Source organism: Protopterus annectens, chromosome 2.part0 (genome assembly GCF_019279795.1).
Source record: "Protopterus annectens isolate FY-2018-M chromosome 2.part0, PAN1.0, whole genome shotgun sequence".
NCBI lineage: Eukaryota > Metazoa > Chordata > Ceratodontiformes > Protopteridae > Protopterus > Protopterus annectens.
In genome coordinates, this window is record NC_056728.1 from 760014416 (window position 1) to 760036234 (window position 21819).

At 39.5% G+C, this 21819-nt stretch overlaps 1 protein-coding gene across 1 annotated transcript in view; it reads left to right on the forward strand.

Annotated features, from left to right (window-relative positions):
• Window positions 1-21819, forward strand: part of LOC122792780 (protein shortage in chiasmata 1 ortholog-like) — a 240410-nt gene that overhangs the window by 28382 nt on the left and 190209 nt on the right. The window contains exons 3-4 of the mRNA XM_044060350.1: window positions 948-1079; window positions 11217-11366. Coding sequence (XP_043916285.1) covers window positions 948-1079; window positions 11217-11366 — 282 coding nt within the window. The remainder of the gene's footprint in view (window positions 1-947; window positions 1080-11216; window positions 11367-21819) is intronic.

Genomic DNA, 21819 nt, shown 5'->3' on the forward strand with positions numbered 1-21819 from the left:
TAGAGTACAACGCCCCTTTTGATATGTACCTCACAAAACATCTACAACAACTGGAAAGACCACAGAAATACCTCACAAAGAGGATTACTGGCCTCAAACAGATGCCCTATGCAGACCGTCTCAAAAAACTACAGCTTTACTCCATCGCATATCACCTACTCAGGGGCGATCTCTGCCTAACATACAAAGCTATGTCAAACCCAGAGCTGTTGGACATGCTCCACTTAAAGAAATCCCAATCTCTCCGAGCTACACGCTCTAGGGACCTTAACCTTGTCACCACAATAAACAGAACATGCTGGAGGGATAGATTCCTGTCCCAGAGACTTCCCATACTCTGGAACAGATTACCTATCTATGTCAAACAGAGCTCCTCATTAGCACTCTTCAAGAAAAATCTTGATGATTGGATGGGAAATGGGAAATTCACCCCGGGGATCACTTCTGTGGCTCTGCTCGACAGGGGCATAGGAAAATAATTTTCTTGGGTGGCGAAAGCCAGGGTACATTTTTTGGCTAGGCTTGTATGGGTCCTAGGGCCTATAGCCTAGTACCTACCTATGAACCTATGAACTCCCATACACTCTTTTAACTACATGCTACATACGTGTTTGGCTTGAATTTACTAAGAGCCTGCATCCTCAACCATAAGTAAAACTGCCTTACCAATGATTCAAGTATTCCTTAAATTTCCACAATTTTGGATGTACTACTTATTAAATTTTTCCGACTCTAAATATAAATGCTTGTTCATATTAACCTTGGTGTTGTAATTAAGATGGCACAGACTGAAGATATTTAAATGTGACTTCATAGTTTCATTATGTTTAATGCATTAATCATAACTAGTGCACACTGTGAAACTAAATCTTCTATTCAGTGACTTTATTACTTTATGCATTTAAAAGAACTACAGAGATATTAAATAGACATAGTTTTCCTTCTAGGTAATCATCACAAGAGGAGTTACAGAGACAGCAAGACAAATTCGACAGATTGCAGATCTAACATTATTATCCTGTAATGGAGACCCAGTAACTTGGCTAGACAGATCCTGGCTTTCCGTTTCACCATCTGAGGTTTGTTAGAATTGTCATTCCAAAGATTTTTTCAATAGCTTGCTCACTTTATGTTAACAGACAATTGTTTTTTTTTTTTTTGTATTTTATGGTGTTGGTGTAATCAACCAACACCATTTCAAATATTGTTTTATTACAATAATGCTCTACTACTTTTTTAGTGTTTTGCACTAAATAACATTCTACACAAGTAAGTCCCCAGTCAGTCATTATGATTCAAAGGCCAAAAACTCCACAAACCTCAAATCTGCTGGACATTGTCTACGCTCGTACTGTGTTGCCAAGGGGTGGAACTCCTTACCTGTGTCCATCATGTCAGTACCCTGCCTCCCATCCTTCAAAACTATTCTGAAAGACTTTCTAGCCAAAGCTGGCTCTGTTCTTGCTCAACACCAGGATAACCTATATCCCTAAATGTGAACAAGTATTTCTTCATACCTTATATCTCCTTGCTCTCCCGTCTTCACTCACTTCTTAGTTCTATCAATTTCTCTCCCCTGGCTTTCTCCCTAAATATACCATAAGCCTGCTTTCGTCTCACTTCATTTTGCAAATCCTGTTTGTATTATACTAAGTTACCTTTAATTTTGGTAACCATTTGAAATGGCGGGACCTGCTATAGCTTATCCTGAAATACAGAGATTTAATGGTTGAAAGATCGGACTTACATATACTAAGTCCGAGGTGACATTTCTCAGAATATTTCCTTTTCTCCAAGGTATAGTGATCTCAGAGTTGAGGAGAAGAGTGGTTTTCAAAGTTCACTCTTCTCCTTTGTTTTCTGTCTTTTTTTCAGCTTGTGGGCACTTGGCATTTCTCAGAATATTAAACAATCATCATATAACTTGTATCTATTCTTAACCATGTTTTCATATTATGTTTAACTTGGTATAATTATTTAAATTAGATGTTTTTGTGTTATTTATTAAGACTGCAAAATTATTGTTCTTAAAATGTTTTGCAATACTTTGGAGCTTTCCTTTGTGCCCGTACTGAAAATGGGCTCCTACCCAGACGGACTTCCCTGTTAATCGAGTGTCAATAAATAAATGACTAAACAGAGACAATTCTTGCAGGTGAAAAAAGGCATTAATGGACTTGGACAGTGAAGTTCATATGAATTTTACTGTCGTTATTGCACAACTATCTGACCTGGAAGACAAAGCTGGATGTGAGAATATATGTGTGATTGGAGCACAAGAGAAGAAGAAGGTCTGAATTGTTTGGTTTATAAAACAAGTTAAGTGACTGCACTAGTCTTCCACTAGACAGTGTCAAGTGGAAAAGTGCTTATAGAGATCCTGCACTACATTTCAGGCTGTTGGTTGGAACTCATCTCATATAAATTATATAGCAAAATATTTTTTTTATGGTGTAGTTGGTGTTTCCTTGGTTTAAATGAAAGGTTTGGCTTGGCCCGGTCAAAAGACAGTAGTCTTTTCTTACTGTTTTTTTTTTCACAGTAAGAAAAGGCCATTGGTGATAATATTTGTCTTATTTTGGAGGGCTAAGAATTGTTCTATGATATCCAACTCAAATTAGAGATTGTATATGGCTTAGCATGCTGGGTATAAGCTATACTCTTGAGGATAGGATGGTTCCAAGTAGTAGGGATAATGACATCTATTCTGCTGTGTTCAGGAGTCAGTCTTACATATCATGACCAAATCTACTGGATATGCAACAGAGTAGTTTGGAGGACATTTGCCCTCGCTCAGAAATGTACATAAGCAATGCTTATATTTGAATTAACTAGTAATTGCGGTATCCAGTTTGACTGATAGTGGATGATTGTTCATGCTGAGAAATAACCATTTTCTATCGTCAAAGTTGTTTCTCTAGGCAGGAACATTCCCTCTTCCAATGATGAATAGGTCTTGCTTTTTTGGAAAAATAGTATAGCCTGAATGGACATACCCTGACTAACTGAGAATCTGATTTAAAGGGCTTAATAGGTAACTGAGAGTTAAGGAGGAAGACAGTTTGCTTAGCCAGATTGTCTCAAGGTTATTAATTGAAATCATTGTATAATATTGTTAGCATGACAGAAAGTGATGGAATGAGTTGTGTCCCATTGGCCACATCTTGATCCATTTACATTGTTTTGAATTTTACATTACTTTACTTATTTGATTTTTACCTTGTATTTATGGCATACGTCAATGAGTGAAGAGCTATAATGCTGAGTGTGAAATCTAACATTCATTGTAAACTTTGGATTTTTAAGATTTAGGGCAGTTAATTAACTCATATAAGTGCTACAGCTGCAAATTGAAATGATAATTATGAAAATGCTCTTGGGTTATGATAGGTTAAAGTATTTAATGTGGTAGCTAGGGAGACAAAGAAGGCCACAGTTTCTTCTCCTCAGGATGACAAGCTGGGGAATTAAGTGGATAAAGGAGATAAGATGATTTGAAAGAAGCCTACTTGGTGGGTTTCAGAAGTATATATAGCGTTTTTGCCTATGGATTATGAGTATAATTATACACTATATTTCTAGAAAAGGGTATGGGGATAGAATAAATTAGTACAAATAAGTGATCTATATGTATATGTTTAGCAGTGTTGATAAAAAAAGTTGATGTGAAGTAGGTATTTGAAATATCATGATGCCAGTCTTAGAATATGATGTGTTAAGTGTGTGTGTGGTGTGTGTGTGTGTGTGTGTGTGTGTGTGTGTGTGTGTGTGTGTGTGTGTGTGTGTGTGTGTGAGGAGGGGGGGCACGTGTGCTTATTTAGATTTATGACTGGATGTCAGATTATGCAATGATAGTATAAATGCTTGTTTGAAGAAAATAATTAAATGTGATAGGTTAGAGCAGAAGACAACCCTTGCATTTTTTATGTATAACACAGCATAGATTAATTGCTTATGAATTGAGGAAAGAGATGGAAGCTGGTATTTCTAAGTGACCAACAAAACCAAAATAAGGTATTTTTGAGACCGCTACAAGAAGAACAGACTGCTGTGTGAGGAAATTTAGTTTTGAAATGAACTGTATACTTTCCATGTTTTACACTTGTTTCATCTTGCTTTTTTTAAAGTATTAATTTGTTTAAATATGTTTGCAGAATTTTAGATCTTCGAAAGCACTAGATTAGAATAAGAAAAGCAAATCTTTTTTTTTTCTTCTTGTGAGGCAAGTGGGGGACTAATTACTTTTAAATTTTAACAGGAGCTGGGAACTGGCCTTTGTGTTAAGATAACAAGAAAATGTAGTTCAGCATTTTTGAGAAAGTTTGAACAAAAGACCAATAGGTGATGAAATCTGATTATTATTATTGTTTTACTGCAACATTGTAGTTAGTGATTTTTTTCTTGGAGTTTAAAATTACTAGTTTGGGGCAGAATGTAAACCTTCCGTTTCTTTCTGTGAAACCCAGGAAAGACAAATCTATTATTTTATTTATTTATTTTATTTTACATTTGTTGACCGGGCTAGTCTAGCTGGATGCATGTCCATTTTCAGTAGAGGCCCGGGGAGAAAAGCTCCACTACTAAATTATACATATTAACAAATATGCAAAGTTTATACATACAAAACAAGTCAATCAATTACATGAATCTGAGGAAAACCTTTTACATCAGAGTTTGGTACAAAGAGTGAGAGTGACATGCATAGTTAAGAATCAAAAAACAGTAATTGTTACCTCACTTATACCTGATGTGGACTTAAGTAAGAGCAAATCACAGATCCTCAAAATATCAATATATATATATATATATATATATATATATATATTTTTTTTTTTTCACAAATTGTTTGCGAATTATAGAAGTAGCTGTTAAGTTGTTTCTGAGTTTCTGCTAACATGAAAAAACAGTTTAAGGTTTTCTTGATGCATCTGCCAGAACAGACTGCCTTGTAACAAAAATTAGTTTTTTCAGTACTTTGTTATGCAAATATTTGTCTTGGAGTGTTAAGTGTTTTGTTTTAGGACAGAAGGCAAGTATTGTGCTGGGTCTGTTAGACGTTAATGTAGATCATTTGACCATACTCATTATTTTGCTGAGAAGGGTCCTGCAGATCACTTTACTGTTGATAAATAATTATATCTGTATTACTGCAATTATGTTTTACAGCGTGGTTATACCCCCTGTACATCCCAGTGAGGGAGCTCTGTCCCATGCCTGATCTCTAAATTTATTACCTCTGAAGTCACACCACCACCTCGGATAGATGCGAAACACACTTACCCTTTTCTCCCAGGTGGCACACTCTTAAATGTAGTTTATTTAGAGACTGTGGACGTGGGAGTAGAGCTCCTAAGAATATGTATGCTTTAAGTAACAGGTGAAATATGTATGCTTTAAGTAACAGGTGACACTACAATGGTCCATGGGGACTTTTAATTACTTAAATTAAGTATGGAGTCAGTACATGAGCTAACTTTCATAGACTTGGTAAATCAGATACCTCAGGCAAGGTATGGATGAACTGCTCAAACTCACAAAAAAAATCACTTATTTTTGACAGACAATACTTTAAACATCTGAGAAAGGTTAAAAATAGCAGATTATAAAGGAGAAACTGTCAGCAGCTGTTCTACCCTATTAATTCTCACATACATATGCAAACACACACACAATACACACACACACACACACACACACACACACACACACACACACACACACACACACACACACACACACACACACACACACACACACACACACACACACACACACACACACACACACACACACACACACACACACACACACACACACACACACACACACACACACACACACGTGTTTGCCTTACAAACACAAGGTGCAGGGTTTGAGTCTCACAAGGGATAATTGGCTAGGCTTAAAATGGCTCGCAAGGGCAGTTAGCTTAGTATTAATCTATGAACCTATGAACCTATCCAATATAGACAGATGTGGTAAAGAATAGACAGAAGAAATCCACTTCTTCTAGAAGCCTCTAGAAGCCATAAGTCCAATAAAACCTAACTCTCTTTTATATAATACATTTTATTTATTTATTCATTTATTTATTTACTTACTTAATTCTATTGCTTTACCAAGAAAGTCAGACTGAGCAAACAAGGCCTTTTTCAGTGGAGACATATTGAGAAAAGCTCCACAAGAAAAAAAATAACAGTACTACATATACAACATGCAGAAAACTAAAGTAATATTTAGCAGCATTGCATACAAACAAAGTACCATGCAAATTATTTATGGTAGTACTATACTATACAGAGAATGCTCAGGTCACAGTAGGAGCATTACATACAAAGTGAGGATAAACAAAGCATATAATTATGAAATAAACAAGAAGACTTTACAGCAGCATGATCAGTACTGGGTGCAGTTAAGTAGCAGAACATTAGGTCAGATATAATTATATGCATTTTATCTTATGAAGAGTAAAAGACAAAAAAATAAGAGAGAAGAGATAGTCACTGTGTACATGTGTACCTAGCAGAAGTAGTTTGGGAATAATTTAGCCTGTGGAATAGCAGGGGCATAGCCAGGAGGTATAAAACCTGTCAGTGGCCACAGCAGATTGCATATATACAATCACTATAACATGTCAGAAAGAAGAGAACCATCTAACAAAATACTTGGGGTAGAAACTGAATGAAGTTGGACTCTAAAGCCTTCAAAATGCATACACTGTGTCCTGACTACCCCCAAATCACCCCAGTCATTGTATATTAAAGAAAATACTCATATGCATAAAGCAGATACAGACCATGATGGAATTTGCAAAGAGTTTGTGATAGTGTAACACCTACTTAATGCCAAAATTGGAAACATCTCAACAGGATTAAAAGGAATTAAGAATAATTACATCATTGCCAATTTTTCTGTGTGCTTTCTCCCTCCATGCCTGGCAAACATTGGCCCCTCCAGTGGGTCTGGAGCCCAATTGTTACCCTTTCAGAGGAGTGAGAGAGCTAAACAGAGGGAGTCATCATTCAAGTAGCTGTGGAAGTGTTTGTGTCCCTGCATGTGTGTCTTCTGTTAGCGGCTCTCTCTGACCTTATCCCATACAGATCTTCGTGCACCCAAGCTGTTATTGAAATAAAGTCATCTGGGTGATAACAAAAATCAGGCCACAGTCAGTGTGTATTAGACTATATTACTACTTCACTTTGAATAATCATAATATGTCAAGGAGTGTGCAGTAAACATGGGAAAGTGTAACAAAAGGGCACCTAAGTGATTCCATGGTTGCATAAAACAATAAAAATTAGACTTTCAACACTTTAGGTTGGTTGCTTCAAAATAATATAAAAGTAAGCATTTTTTTATAAAAAAAATAGGGGGTGGAGTAGTTGCTTAAAAGAAGCCTGTTAATAAAGAGGGGGGGTGTGTTGTTAAAAAGTTGTAGCAGAGCCAAATGCATGTCAGGCAGAATGGGAGGCAACTGCATATATGACTGTGCTGTGGTTTGGTGCCAAATGTGAAATGATCAAGGTGGTACCACTCATCTTCTACTATAGTCCTACCTTTGCTGGATTATGCATGCATTATAATAGATTACCTTTGGCATGTAGCACATAAATACATACTACTGTCTTGCACAGTATACCATACCTCTCAACTGTCCAGATTTTCGCAGAATGTCCAGATTTTTTGCCTCATATTTTTGATCTTTTTCCTCATAAAATTTGTGATTTTCTGATGAATCACTGATATATACATTTCTGTTTCAGACTTCAAACCCTTCAGAAAATGTATGTTAACACAAGCCTTGTTATTCTAGCAACATTTTAAGTTTATAAGATCAGTATTTAAATTTTGTCCCTATTTTGGGCCTTTGCCCCCCCCCCCCCATTTTGTCAGGCTTTGTCCAGATTTCTAGCACTAAGAAGTTGAGAGGTATGATAATGTCACAAGGTGAGGCAAGCTATAAGGACCATTATTGTGACTATAGTGTTGTTTCACTTAAGAAATGGAGTGAGGAACAAACTCCCCACATGAGGTGGATTACAGGAGCGTGAGTTGTATGGAGAGTCCACTGTTGCTGTGTACCATTTTATATCAGTGTGGTGTGTGTGTGTGTGTGTGTGTGTGTGTGTGTGTGTGTGTGTGTGTGTGTGTGTGTGTGTGTGTGTCTACATATGAGTTAGAGGGGAGGTCTGGTGTGTTATGCATGAAACTTCTTGCACTGTATATTTAGTGTTTAGGAAATGAGTTCATGATAAGAGTGATGAAGCCACAAGTCTTGAGCAGAGTCACATAATCCTGCAGTACAAGGTATCTTGTGAATCACACAAAGCAGACCCCCCCGCATATTTCATGTATACATTTTTTATGGGTTTTTTTTCCTTTTTATTAGAGTAGTGTTTCCTATTCACCTTTATGAGCAACTTTAATTGCGTAAGTTTCTAGTGAATAAGGCTTTAGGTGGTTCGCATAGATTTTTATGAATGGACAGTTTTGCAATTGTTTTGTTTTTCACGAAGTGCATTATGAGTGTTTTTCTTCTCTATTTCTCTGGCAATTGTTTATTTTTTATAGTTCCAGTTAATATTTTAATGTACTTAGAAATACAGTGAAGGTTATGCAGGTAATGTTGGGATCTGTTAGTTTTATAGTTTAATTATCTTTGCTTAATTTGATTACTTTAATTTTTTTTCTAGTATTGACTTCAGAGCTCTGGCATTCTAGTCATCTCCTTTTGTCCCTGGGGCCACTGCATAGTGCAGAATTGCCATAGATGTGTTCCTTCACCAGGCAGATTGCCTCCCTCCAGAAAGAAAGACCTCTTAGTCGTTGAGCTATGAACAACTCCACAACTTAGGAAGAGAACTGAAGATACTAGGACTGTGATGCTGCAGTTATCAATAGTTTTATCGTAAGCTCTACCCCTCCCTTGATGTGTCAAGCTTACATAACACAGTAGATATACAATATCATCATGACAGAGCCACTCCCACATACTTCATGATGTGCTCCTCATGTGTCTACCTAGCTTGTAATGTGGGAGCAAACTCTTCTCACAGTCTTGGTATCACCTCTGGTACTCGTGAACTGCATATCACCCTTGGCACATTCCTATACCCTCATATCTGGAATAAAAGTAAAAATTTAAAGATGGCATGAGTCTCCTGTTGTATATCCAACCTGTAGCCCGTAAGGGCTGCTGGACTAAAGAAAATAATGCTACTGTGGATCACATCCCCCTAGATCGATGGCCTAGGTATCATGAGACAAAGAACCACACCAGCAAAATATTCAACATCTTTATTCAGTCCTGATGGGCAAGTAACAAGTATTTTATTTGTTAGCTCTTCTCTGAAATAGGTAAGCAGAAATTGTCTCTAGCTGTGATGTTTGCCCTGTTTTTAATCCAAAAACTCAAAGAGTGTGACTGAAGTCCATCCTGGCCTACATGATCAAGAAGGGCCTCTCCCTAACCATGCAGGGCAAGAAAAACATAGGGAGAAGAAAATGGGTCCCTCTGTGTCAGTTAGACCCACATTCTATCCTCCCTTTCCCAAGTGATCTGTAATTACCCATCTAAAAAGGTCATTTTAAGTTGTAACCTGGAAAAAAGATAACCCAAAGGAAACAGGCCAAACAAAAGAAAATGTGGCAGCAAGAGGACACAGTGAGCCATAGGGGCCCTCAGGACACTTCTGCTAACAGAGAGTAGGTGTGACTATTTCATCCTCCTCACTCCCCTTTCTGCAAAATTCCTACCCCACCTATTACCTCGTCACAGTTCACCACCCCTCAAAATCCTAAAAGGGAGGGCTGGCTGGCCTCCTGTTCCCAACAATGGTACAGCATAACCATAGACCAATGAGTCTTAAATATAGTTTTCAGAAGCTACAAACTACAATTTCTCACAATACCATAACGAGATGTGTTCCCCTCATTCCAAAGGAACAAGAACATCTAGTCTGGTCAAAACTAGTAGACATGATAGCTCAAGGTACTTTAGACAAAGTACCTTTAAAGCAAGAAGGAAATGGACTTTATTCAAGATTGTTCCTAGTTCCAAGAAAAGACAGCCACTGAACAACCATTTGGACATCTGAAAGCTAAACAAGTTCCTAAAAGTATTAAACTTCAAGATACTAACACTACAGGTATTTCTTCCTCTTCTAAACCCTCAACATGTCCTATTCACCTTATACCTCAAGAATGCCTATTGGCATATCTCCATCTTCAAAGGCCATTACCTGTTTACATCATTGTCCTTTAGTTTAGTTACTACACCCAGGTTATCTACAAACTTCCTGACCTCAGGGATAACACACTGTGTAACCAAGAGCACCCATATTTATCCGTACCTAGATGATTGGCTGTCAGACAATTTCTGAAGGACAACCTACATCTTAGAACCTGGTGTGGATTATGTTAGCAGCCTAGGATCTCAGCTTTCTGCTTGGAAAACCTTCCCTGTCATCATAGTCGGCGTCTATGGCTTCCATAATTTTTTTCCCCTAGAAAACAATATTTTTGGTAATGTTATGTATGCCAGGAAAGTGTCTGAACTTCAGTCCTTGATGTGCAAAAAAGAAAAATGCAGTAGTGACCAAGCTGTAATATCTATAGTTATGGTGAGTTGGTACTACAACAATATGTACCATATACAAATAAATCTCAGCATTATACACAAAACTACATGACTGAATGATTTTTTTTTTCATTTGCATATTTGTTATTGTTTCCTATATTCCTACAATTTAAAGCCAAGTAAGATTTTCCATTCATATCTTTAGATGTTGTGTTATTCCTAATATAGTTTAACTTAGAATGTAATACTTATTGTATGTACATCCTTAGATATGCTCCTTTATATTTCATAGGTTCATAGGTGTGCACTAGGCCAGCGGCCCTGGAGCTTTTACAAGTCTAACCCATAGAAGTGCTCTTACATCATGTCTCCGTTAGCAATCAGAAAGAAATAAGGACACCTTCTGCCTTTAGAATATTTTTCTCACTTGTGTTCTAGTTGAAGACCATTGCTTCTATATTGCACTCCTGTGTGCTAGGCAGGGTATCATCTTATCAGTGCCTGTTGGGACAATAGAAAAGGAATTTTTGTTCACTGTTTATCAGTTTCCACTTTGTTAGAAAATGCTATCATATGTTTTTTTCCCTTAGGCTAACAGTTGCTTTATCTTTATTTTTAATCTATTTTTATTCTGTAGGGAGAGAAGTTCTTGCTGGTTTTCCCCTGCATCAACCCTTTCGTTGCACAACTCATGTTGAAAAAGTCATTTTCTCTTCAGTGGCTGTTGTCTGCGACATTTGACCAACTTCAAGAAATACTTCCTGAGGTTCCCGGTAAAGTTTTAAAGGTTTGCTGATAGTTTTAGTTTGACCTTCTATGGGACATATTAGTTTGATGACAAACAGACTATCAGAATTACATAGCTATGGTTCATTTATTAAATATGCATTTGTAGTTTTGTGTTCAGTATAATAAAAAAGCAGTGCAAGTAAAACATGGATTTGTCACTGACGAATGTTGACTTACATTGATGATAGACTGTGGTGGGATGAAACAAGAGAATTATGAGGTGGCATACAAACTGTAGGTTGTAGAATAAAAATTAATTATTAGGGAGACTGTTAGACTATGTGTCTGATAGCTGTTCAAATTTGTGATTGTAGAAAATAATGTTCCAGCTTTATTTCAACTTCACCTTTAACTCTAAGTTATTTCCTAAACAATGTACAATACATTAACAAGACACACTGAAATTTGTATATTTGTGCATATAAATACATAATTTATTTAAAGCATGTGCACTGTGAATAAAACATAGAGGATTCTGATCACATCTCTGATCATAACCTGTTTATTATGTGTTCAAGATATGGGTGCCAAGAAATTAATCTCGAGTGACGTTCGAGAGGTGATTATAGGCATCCATATTGAGAACACATAATAAAAGGTTATGGTCAGTGGCTCAATCATAATTCTTTATCTGCTCCATGTACTGACAGTTACAGGAAAAAAGTCTTCAAGCATGAAGTGTTTTACTGGCTTTGAAAGATGGTAATGCACTTGAGCAAAGGACAGCAAAACACCTCTTAGCTTCTTTAAGAATTCTAGACAAATCCAAAAATAATGGGAGAACAAAGGATCAAAATCAGAGAAAGTTTTTAGTATTGCACTTATACACTTAAAAGGTTAATAGAGCAACAGGTTTTGCAGCAATATGCATTTATCTAAACAAGTATGAAACTCTGTTGTCTGGCATTATTGAGTGACTAATCCTCAGTGATTTACCAGAAACTCAAAAAGCTTACAATGAACAGAGCAAAAATTTGAGACAAACTCAGGGACAGTTGACAGGCATGGACAGCAGGCAGAAAATAAACTGTTTATTTTCTGTTGCTGTTAATTCATAGAGTGTGACCTAACCATCACAGTTCTTATGGGGGGGGGTGCTTAAAAATTGTTAAGCATCCACCTAAGCTCTGTTATGATTGGGTCCTTTACTAGGGAAGGTGTTGACAAGTTTATTTTTTCCTGATGTTCAAGTGTAATCTTGGAGGTCCATGCACTGTATAATTAATACACTACAAAACAAAATAAACAGGAAAACAAATTAAATAAATATGTGTAAATATAAATAATAAAGAAATAACCATTCTAGCATGAAGTTTGTAAAATATACACATGTTAAACAGATGTCCTTCCAAGATAATTTTGCAGTATTCCTTACAGGTGGAATATTCCTTCCAGTGCCATACATCCGATGTATATTTCAGAGCATTTATTATAACTGTAATTGCCTTAATATTGCTACAACTCAAGTGCTCTAGGTTGCACTGTATCTGAAGTGTTTGTCTGTTTTAGCTACTTTTCTGTATATATAGACTTCTCTGTTTCTTTAACTAAATAAGCTCTGCAAAGTTGTTTTATTTCATTCCTGCCTGTATTTCTGAGGTTTTTTTGCACTTTTAAAGTTTGTTTTTGCTTAGTTTAACTGGTAGGCTACACACTCAAGTGTGCTAGCCGAATTAAAGCATTTGATGTGTTTCTGTACCTAATTTCTGCTACTTTGTAAAAAAAAAAAAAATCCTTGTTTCCCGCCTTTACTGAACTAGAATAGTCCAGTCTTCAGGTATTGCTGATCTCTGGGCTGTGTCATAGTTCCTGTGTTGCCCATATCCTTATTTGGATAGGAGGAAGCTTCTTTGTTCACCAGTGAGAGTGGGGAGCACTGAGCAGCCTATCTGCCCCTTGAGGAGTGGTTCCAGCCCAGTGACCTGTAGCTTATTGGCCGTTTTGGGCCATTTCCTATCTCTTTCTAACCCCCTGCTTTAAAGCCAGCTTTAGCCCGCTTTTGCGCTTGTAATTTAAAGTTTGTCCTGTTTGTTGCATTTACCTGTTGAGGCTACACACTCAAGTGCGCTAGCCTGTGTTACATATTTATTGCATTTTTCTGCTGTTTGTTGCAAAAAAGAAAAAAAAAATTATCCTTATTTCCCATCTTTCCTGACCTAGAGTAGTCTAAATACAGGCTTTGCTGTATTCTGGACTTTTGGAAAGTTCCTGTGTTGCCCATTTCCTTTCTTGGATAAAGGGAGGCTTCTTTGTTCACCAGTGGCAGTGGGGAGCTTAGAGCAGCCTATCTTTCCCTGGAGGAGTGTTCCCAGCACAAGAATCTGGTAGTCTATTGGCCGTTTTGGGCAAATTTCTAGCTCTTTCAAGTCCCCCTGTATAAAACCCTGCTTCGGCGCGGTTTGTGCGCTTGTTACTACTCAGCCAAGCTCGTTGTGGTCCTGCAGAGTGGTGCTAGCAGCAGAGAGGCTAAAAGAGCGACTGTTAACCTGATAAAAGTGTTTTTTTTCCTGTTACTACCTGGGCGACTGTCCGATCTAGCTAAACTGCAAGTATTTCTGCTTCTTGACCTGTTTTAAACTGTTTAAAGTTGTTTTTGCATCTGCACTTTTAAAGTTTGTCCTGTTTGTTGCATTTACCTGTTGAGGCTACACACTCAAGTGTGCTAGCCTGTGTTAAATATTTATTGCACTTTCCTGCTGTTTGTTGCAAAAAAAAAAATTATCCTTGTTTCCCATCTTTCCTGACCTAGAGTAGTCTAAATACAGGCTTTGCTGTATTCTGGACTTTTGGAAAGTTCCTGTGTTGCCCATTTCCTTTCTTGGATAAAGGGAGGCTTCTTTGTTCACCAGTGGCAGTGGGGAGCTTAGAGCAGCCTATCTTTCCCTGGAGGAGTGTTCCCAGCACAAGAATCTGGTAGTCTATTGGCCGTTTTGGGCCAATTTCTAGCTCTTTCAAGTCCCCCTGTATAAAACCCGCTTCGGCGCGGTTTGTTCGCTTGTTACTACTCAGCCAAACTCGTCGTGGTCCTGCAGAGTGGAGTTAGCAGCAGAGAGGCTAAAAGAGTGACTGATAACCTGATAAAAGTGTTTTTTTTTTCTGTTACTACCTGGGCGACTGTCCAATCTAGCTAAACTGCATGTATTTCTGCTTCTTGAACTGTTTTAAACTGTTTAAAGTTGTTTTTGCATCTGCACTTTTAAAGTTTGTCCTGTTTGTTGCATTTACCTGTTGAGGCTACACACTCAAGTGCACTAGCCTGTGTTACATATTTATTGCATTTTCCTGCTGTCTGTTGCAAAAAAGAAAAAAAAATTCCTTGTTTCCCATCTTTCCTGACCTAGAGTAGTGCAAATACAGGCTTTGCTGTATTCTGGACTTTTGGAAAGTTCCCGTGTTGCCCATTTCCTTTCTTGGATAAAGGGAGGCTACTTTGTTCACCAGTGGCAGTGGGGAGCTTGGAGCAGCCTATCTATCCCTGGAGGAGTGTTCCCAGCACAAGAATCTGGTAGTCTATTGGCCGTTTTGGGCCAATTTCTAGCTCTTTCAAGTCCCCCTGTATAAAACCCGCTTTAGCGTGGCTTTGCGCGATTTTGAGCATAGCGCAGCATCGGGCAGCGCCACTTAATTGGGTTTAAACCATTCTCGGCTCCACAAAGTCTGCTGTTTACTTTTCCCCTTAGAACTGATCTAGTTCTCATAATAAACACCCTATTCCCACTCTAAAGCCTGGCACTTGCTCACTAAAGCAATTATATAAGTCAGCACTAAAAAAATTAAAAGCATTACACCCTCACAAACTCCCCTTGAGTACTTTGTTCCCCATTGGCCCTTTTTTTCAATTATAAAGGAATGCCCAATACTATTCTAGCATGTCCAAAGGTCAGTTGTCAATCTCCTCTCCGGTCCATCTGGTGAATCTGAGAATCTTGAGGCAATGTTACAACTGCCTCATGTACACAGACAACCCTCTCCTCCTCCCAACAAATTCCAACACATGTGAGAGATGTAACCATATAGCCAAACTGGAGGCTAAGCTCTCTCAACTCAGTACTGGCGTAACCAGTCAGGAGGAGAAGGAAACCACACTCACTACAATTCCAGTCTCACATAGACCTACCACGACAGCAAACCAAACACATAAACACACAAAAACATACTCGGAGGCTCTAAATAAAAATCTGCCTAAGCAGCAGAGACCGCCAAAGCAGACACCCAAGCAACCGCTACCCCAAAACAAAACACGTGCAACACATAGCTCACAAAGCCAGTGTGTCCAACAGTCACAGCCCTTAAGGCTAAACAACACACCTGATACACTTGTAATAGGTGACTCTATCGTCAGGCACACTGACGTCCTGCTCACCAGACTGAACAAGGAGAAGGTCATGGTGAGCTGCCTGTTGGATGCTAGGATCCGCCACATAACACAAGCACTCAGAGCACTCCAAGGAAAGTACAAATATGACTCAGTCATTGTCCATGCTGGTGTGAATGACCTGAGACGTACCTCCCTGGACTACATGAAAAGAGACATAGAGGAGCTCTCTGAGCATGTAGTCCAGGCTGGTATGACCATGACCTTGAGTAGCATCTTACCCTCACCAAGAATGATTCCACATTATGAAGACAAGATGATCAATTTCAACAATTGGCTTAAGTATTGGTGTCATTCAAAGGGGAGCCGATGCCTGTCTGCCTGGGATGACATGCTCGACAAGCCACGATGCTTCGCTAGGGACAGCTTGCACCTGTCACCCCTGGGCTTTCGGATATTGGCAAAGGCTCTTGCCACCCCCATAGTGCCTTTTTTAGGCAAGGCTCAAAAGACAAACCCACCTCCATAGGTATCACAAGGGATAAGAAACTAAGAGTAATGCTACTCAATGCCAGAAGTCTAAACCTCAAGATGCACGCACTCGAAACTCTCCATAGCATGGAGAACATCGATATCTGTGCAGTAACAGAAACCTGATTCAAGGCTCCCGAGAGCACCCCAGCACTACCAGGTTATACCTCATACCATGTTTTTCGGCCCCAAAACTTGGACCGAACCACAAAAGGAGGGGGAGTATCAATATTCGTCAAAGATACCCACACCTCCAGGTTGGTGGCACAGCATGAAGCATCAGAGACTATCCATGTGCAACTAACAGTGGGTAAAACTGCCTTCCAGTTTATAGCCTGCTACAGACCACCCTCCCAAACCCAGGAACCCCACTCGGCCTTCCTGAGAACACTGGAAAATATGAAGGTCTCTCCAAACACCATTATATTGGGCGACTTCAACTACCCTAACATAGACTGGGAGGATTACTCTAGCTCCAACACCCTAGCCTGAAGGTTCCTAGAATTTATAAACTCAAATGCGATGGAACAACTTGTTGCCACTCCCACAAGAGGGGAAAACATACTGGACCTGATCATCACCAACATGGGGACTCTATGCTCCAGACCAGAAGTGTATCCCTCACTGGTAAGATCAGACCATAAACTAATCTCACTAGATATTCACATCCCGACCCCAGCCCCTGCCCAGAAAACCAAAGTGAAAAACTTCTCTAAAGCAAATTTCACACTCCTCAAAACCGAGGTGGAATCCTTCAAAGCCCCCGGGCCTGTGGAAAATACGGCCTAGACTGCAGAATCCTTTATAAACGCATTCTGTGAACACCTTCAGGAATGCATGGATCATACAATCCCAAATAAAACCAAGACCCAATCCTCCAAAGTTAGGCGTCCTGTCTGGTGGACCCCAGCCATAAACAAACTATACAATAGAAGAAGGAAGCTACTACATGATAGAGCAAAATCCCAAAAAGAGAAGGCATCTCTGATCAGTATTAGCAAAAAACTATGGGCACTCATAAAATCGTCTAAGGCCAGCTTCGAGAGAAAAATTGCATAGGACACTAAGGATAATCACAAGGCTTTCTTTAGTTATGTTAGGAACCTGGGTGGGAATTCCCAGATATGCTCAGAATTAGTCGAAAATGACAAAAAATACACCGAACCCACAGACATTGCCAACATCCTAGCTGACAGGTTCAGCGCAAACTTCTCCCCCCCTTCCCCACCAAAAGGGCAAATATCTATCCCAGCAGAGTGCTGCCCCCCTGACATCTCAGATGCTCAGGTAAGAGCCGCCCTCTCCAAAGCAAAAAACACAGCATCAATGAGACCAGACGGTGTCCCGGGCTGCGTCCTACATGAACTCCAAGAAGAACTAAACCCAAACATAAAACTACTGTTCAATCTCAGCCTTACTACAGGATATGTACCCAAAGAGTGGCATACAGCAACAGTGGTCCCCCTCCACAAAGGTGGTGCCTCAACAGATCCTGGAAACTATTGCCTCATAAGCCTGACTAGCTTGGTCTGCAAAGCTATGGAAAGGATCATCATGGACCTCATAAATAAAGATATCGGGGACCTACAGACACTGGATCCTACCCAGTTTGGCTTTGTTAAGGGCAGATCCTGCCTCTTAAACCTGGTTGATTTCTTTGAAACAGTCACCAAGGCCATTGACGAGGGGAAGGTGGACCACACAGCCTACCTGGGCCTTGCAAAAGCCTTCGATACAATACCCCACTTGGGCATTATAGATAAGCTCACCAGCTTAAATATAAACCCCTATGTCACTAGATGGGTTGCAAACTGGCTCAAGGACAGAACCCACATGGTTAGAATTGCTGGAGCCATGTCAGATTCCAAACCAGTTACAAGTGGCGTCCCACAAGGCTCAGTCCTGGGACCTCTCTTGTTCGGTATATATTTCTCGGAGGTACAGGCTAACATGGAAGGACTGTGGCTGACCAAGTTCGCAGATGACTGCAAACTGGGCACCATAATCGACTCTCCAGGCAACAGAAGCATCCTACAAAAGGGCCTCATAGAAACAGACAACTGGTGCCAGAGCCATGGCCTCAAGCTAAACGCCAAAAAGTGTATAGTCATCCCCTTTGGCAAAAACAAAGTGCACACAAATTACCACATAGGTGGTAATCCATTATGTACGGAAGAAGTAATTAGGGACCTGGGGACCCAAGTTGATAGCAATCTCTCATTTGACAACCACGTGGCCAAAGCGGTTAGAAAAACATTTTATATAGCCCACCTAATCATGAAGGGAGTCACATCTAGATCGGGGGAGGTCATCGTGTCTCTTTACTCATCCCTCATCAGGCCCATAATTTAGTACAATGCCCCTTTTGGGATGTACCTTACCAGACACCTGCAGCAACTGGAAAGACCCCAAAAGTACCTCACCAAGAGGATCAAAGGGCTCAAAGAGATGCCATATGCTGCCCGGTTAAAGAAACTCCAGCTCTACTTAGTGGTATTATTTTGTACATATCCAGAAATTGAATGTGTGAAAGTGGGAGGCAGATTCTACATAAGGGTAATCACAAGTGTTTTGATACTGAACATAACCATAGAGAGTGTACTGTCTCTCAATCTTTAATCCCAAAGACCCTTCACAGCCATTTCTCTTCTTTATCTGTTTACTTGGAGAATCAAAGACTCAAGCAGCTCGCAAAAGGCACAATGTCAGCTAAGTCCTCCTGCCCTAAAAAGAAAATCTAAAAAACTTAATGCAGAGGCTTTGGCTGTACAGCCCACACCCGACATCTCCACTGAGTCTGAAGATGAGACTTCAGACTGTCTAGGTCCTACATCAGCCCCTGCTATTGTGACCTTGTAGGAGGCCAATATGGGGCTGGTCATTCACACGGTTTACTATAGATGTCGGATTGTACGCCTATGAATTATTCAAACTACAGATGTTCAAATAGTTCATATGAGTACATTCTAAATGTTTGAACATTATATTTGCGAATGTCCTCTGCATTTGCAAATATAAACATTTGAAGGGATGTACAGAGATCGCGGTACAGTACAGTTAGGGAAATACATCCCTTTCCTCACTGTAGTGCAATCTCGGAGTTGGAATAAATAGTTAGGGGGTGGGGGTGGGGTGCAAGGGTCTTTCCCCCTGCATAAACGAGATGTTAGTTGTAGTAGTTCGAGATTTACAGCAAGGGTGGCATTGCCATTAATTGCCGTAAAATGTCAAATTCAACATTTTCGGCAATTACTGCAAATTTATGACTAACTGAACAGTTGTAAATCTGCAGATTTGACATTAATTGTCAACATTTAGGTAAGAAATTTATTTTGAATTTCGTAATTTTAATAGTAAACCCACTCACACATCCCCTGGGGCTGATCCAATATCTGAAACAAATAAGAAGGGGGAATCTAGGCTGGTTATTTCCAAGGGGCCTAGGGGCATCCAGATTCTTGTCAGAGAGGAACTACTCAGTTCATTAACTGAAGTTCATCAGGGCTCTCATCGTCTGAGATTTGTGCAGGCAGATGTGCCTGTAAAGAAAAGGCAGAAAACTAAACATACTTCCCCCACTCAGTTAGTGAGATTGGATTTATAGGTAAATATTGGCTTAACTGCCCTTGTGGGCCATTTTAAGCCTAGCTAATTTTCTCAAAGGTGAGAATCAAACCCTGTAGCTTGTGTCTGTGAGGTAAACACCTTACTATTATACCAACCCCCAACCTGTAATTGGCCAAAAAAAAGACAAGACTTTACCCAAGGGCTCTTCAAAGCACTTTTGTCGAATAAGCCACCTCAGTACTTTCAGGCTGTACCTGCTGTGGCTCCTTATTCATCTACTCCTCTGAGAAGGCATAGGGATTCTTCCTCTGAGGAGGAGATCCAGGATTCTGATGAAGATTCTCTAACTTATTCTTCCCAAATCCACTCCCCCCTTGCTGTGGCTTCCTAGGAAGAAGAGTCTCTCTACCCGATTCTCCTTTGTAAGAACATTCTTTTGGAAATATCATTATTAAAATGATGCAGCATTTTAAATGGCAGTGCATTAAAATATCTGATGCCCAAGACAGATACAATGCCTTGCTACAGACGAATACCCCTAAGTACTATGCTTTTACCCCTGATCTGAAAGCACTTCTGGACACTTTTATTAATGCTTCCCTGACCCTGAATCTTAGTCCCTGCTCTTAAGAAGTCCCTGATGTACAATAATTCCTCTGTTAAAAACATTTCTTCTGATCTTTCTGTGATTTATCTGTCTCTACGGACAAGCCCACAAAAATGATGTCATCCCCTAATATCTTGCCTACTGATAAGGATAGCAGGGCCGTGTACAGCCATGGCAAGAAATTGTATAACTCTGCCACCTTGGCTTTTAGAGCTATTAACTAATAAACACAGATGACAAGATATCTGTTATCTCTTCTTTCTAATCTGGGAGAAGTAATGATATGTCAGAATCTGAAAATAAGTCCTCAGTTGTATCTTTGCTTAACTCTGCCTCTCAAGTGGACAGACACCATCAAATGCATTTATGATGCTACAAATGCATCTTCCAAAGCAGATGCATCTGAGTCAATTCTCTGTATATACTCTTGGCTAAGACTGTTATCCCTACTAGAGGATGCCTAGGCCAAATTGTTGAATTCTCCTCTGGACAGGCAGTATTTGTTTAGCTGTACCTTGCAGGATTAAGGGAAGTCAATCCAAGATTTGAAACAGATTTCTCTTTCCCCCGTCCATAAGTTCCAGAGGAATTTTTCTTCAAAAACAAGTCCTTTAATTAAGAAGACAACAAAAGCAGCCCCAAAAAGGTAAAATGGCTAATAGGGAAAATATCATGATATATCATGAAGGATCCCAAGGGTTAAAAGCCCTCATTTTCTGACAAGCCTGCTTCCTTATGATTCTCACCATTTACTTTCTCCACTTCGCCTTGGTCAGATTCCCCCTGTCCCAAAGCCTGCCTCTTTCCCTTCCAGATGGAAGGAAATTATCATGGACAAGTAGGTTATTTCCATTATAGAAAAAAGGTACAAGATGTATTGGACGTCTATTACCCCTTTCTCAGGAATTCATCATCTTCCTCAAAACCAGTTGCATCTGATAACTCCAATTCTGCTGGATTTTTTTTTTTTGAGTCAGGGAATTATTCAACCAGTTCATCTGTCTCAGTACAGCAGAGGATTTTACTCTGGGATGTTACTAGTTCCCAAGAAAGGGGGTTCCTGGAGACCTATCCTAGACCTTTTCTTCCTCAACACCTTTCCAGTTCTGCTAAGTTTCCAAATGCTAACTCTTCAGACCCTATTTCCTATTATCCTCCTTTAGGTCTTCCTAATGACCGTTGATTTAAAGGATGCATAACTCCACAATCTGATATTGTTAATCCTCATTCATTCCTTACGTATAGGTATCGGTTCTGACCTCAGAACCGAACTGGCTTTTTCCAAGCTCACATCAGCTACAAACTCTCGAGCTAAACTCTTACCCATAATCCCCCTCTCCCTGTTACCTCAGATTTTGTTTGCCGCATTGCCATTCGGTCGTGTCAAGCTGCTTCTCTTGAGCTAAGTATAGATATTTGTTGTTAGACTAG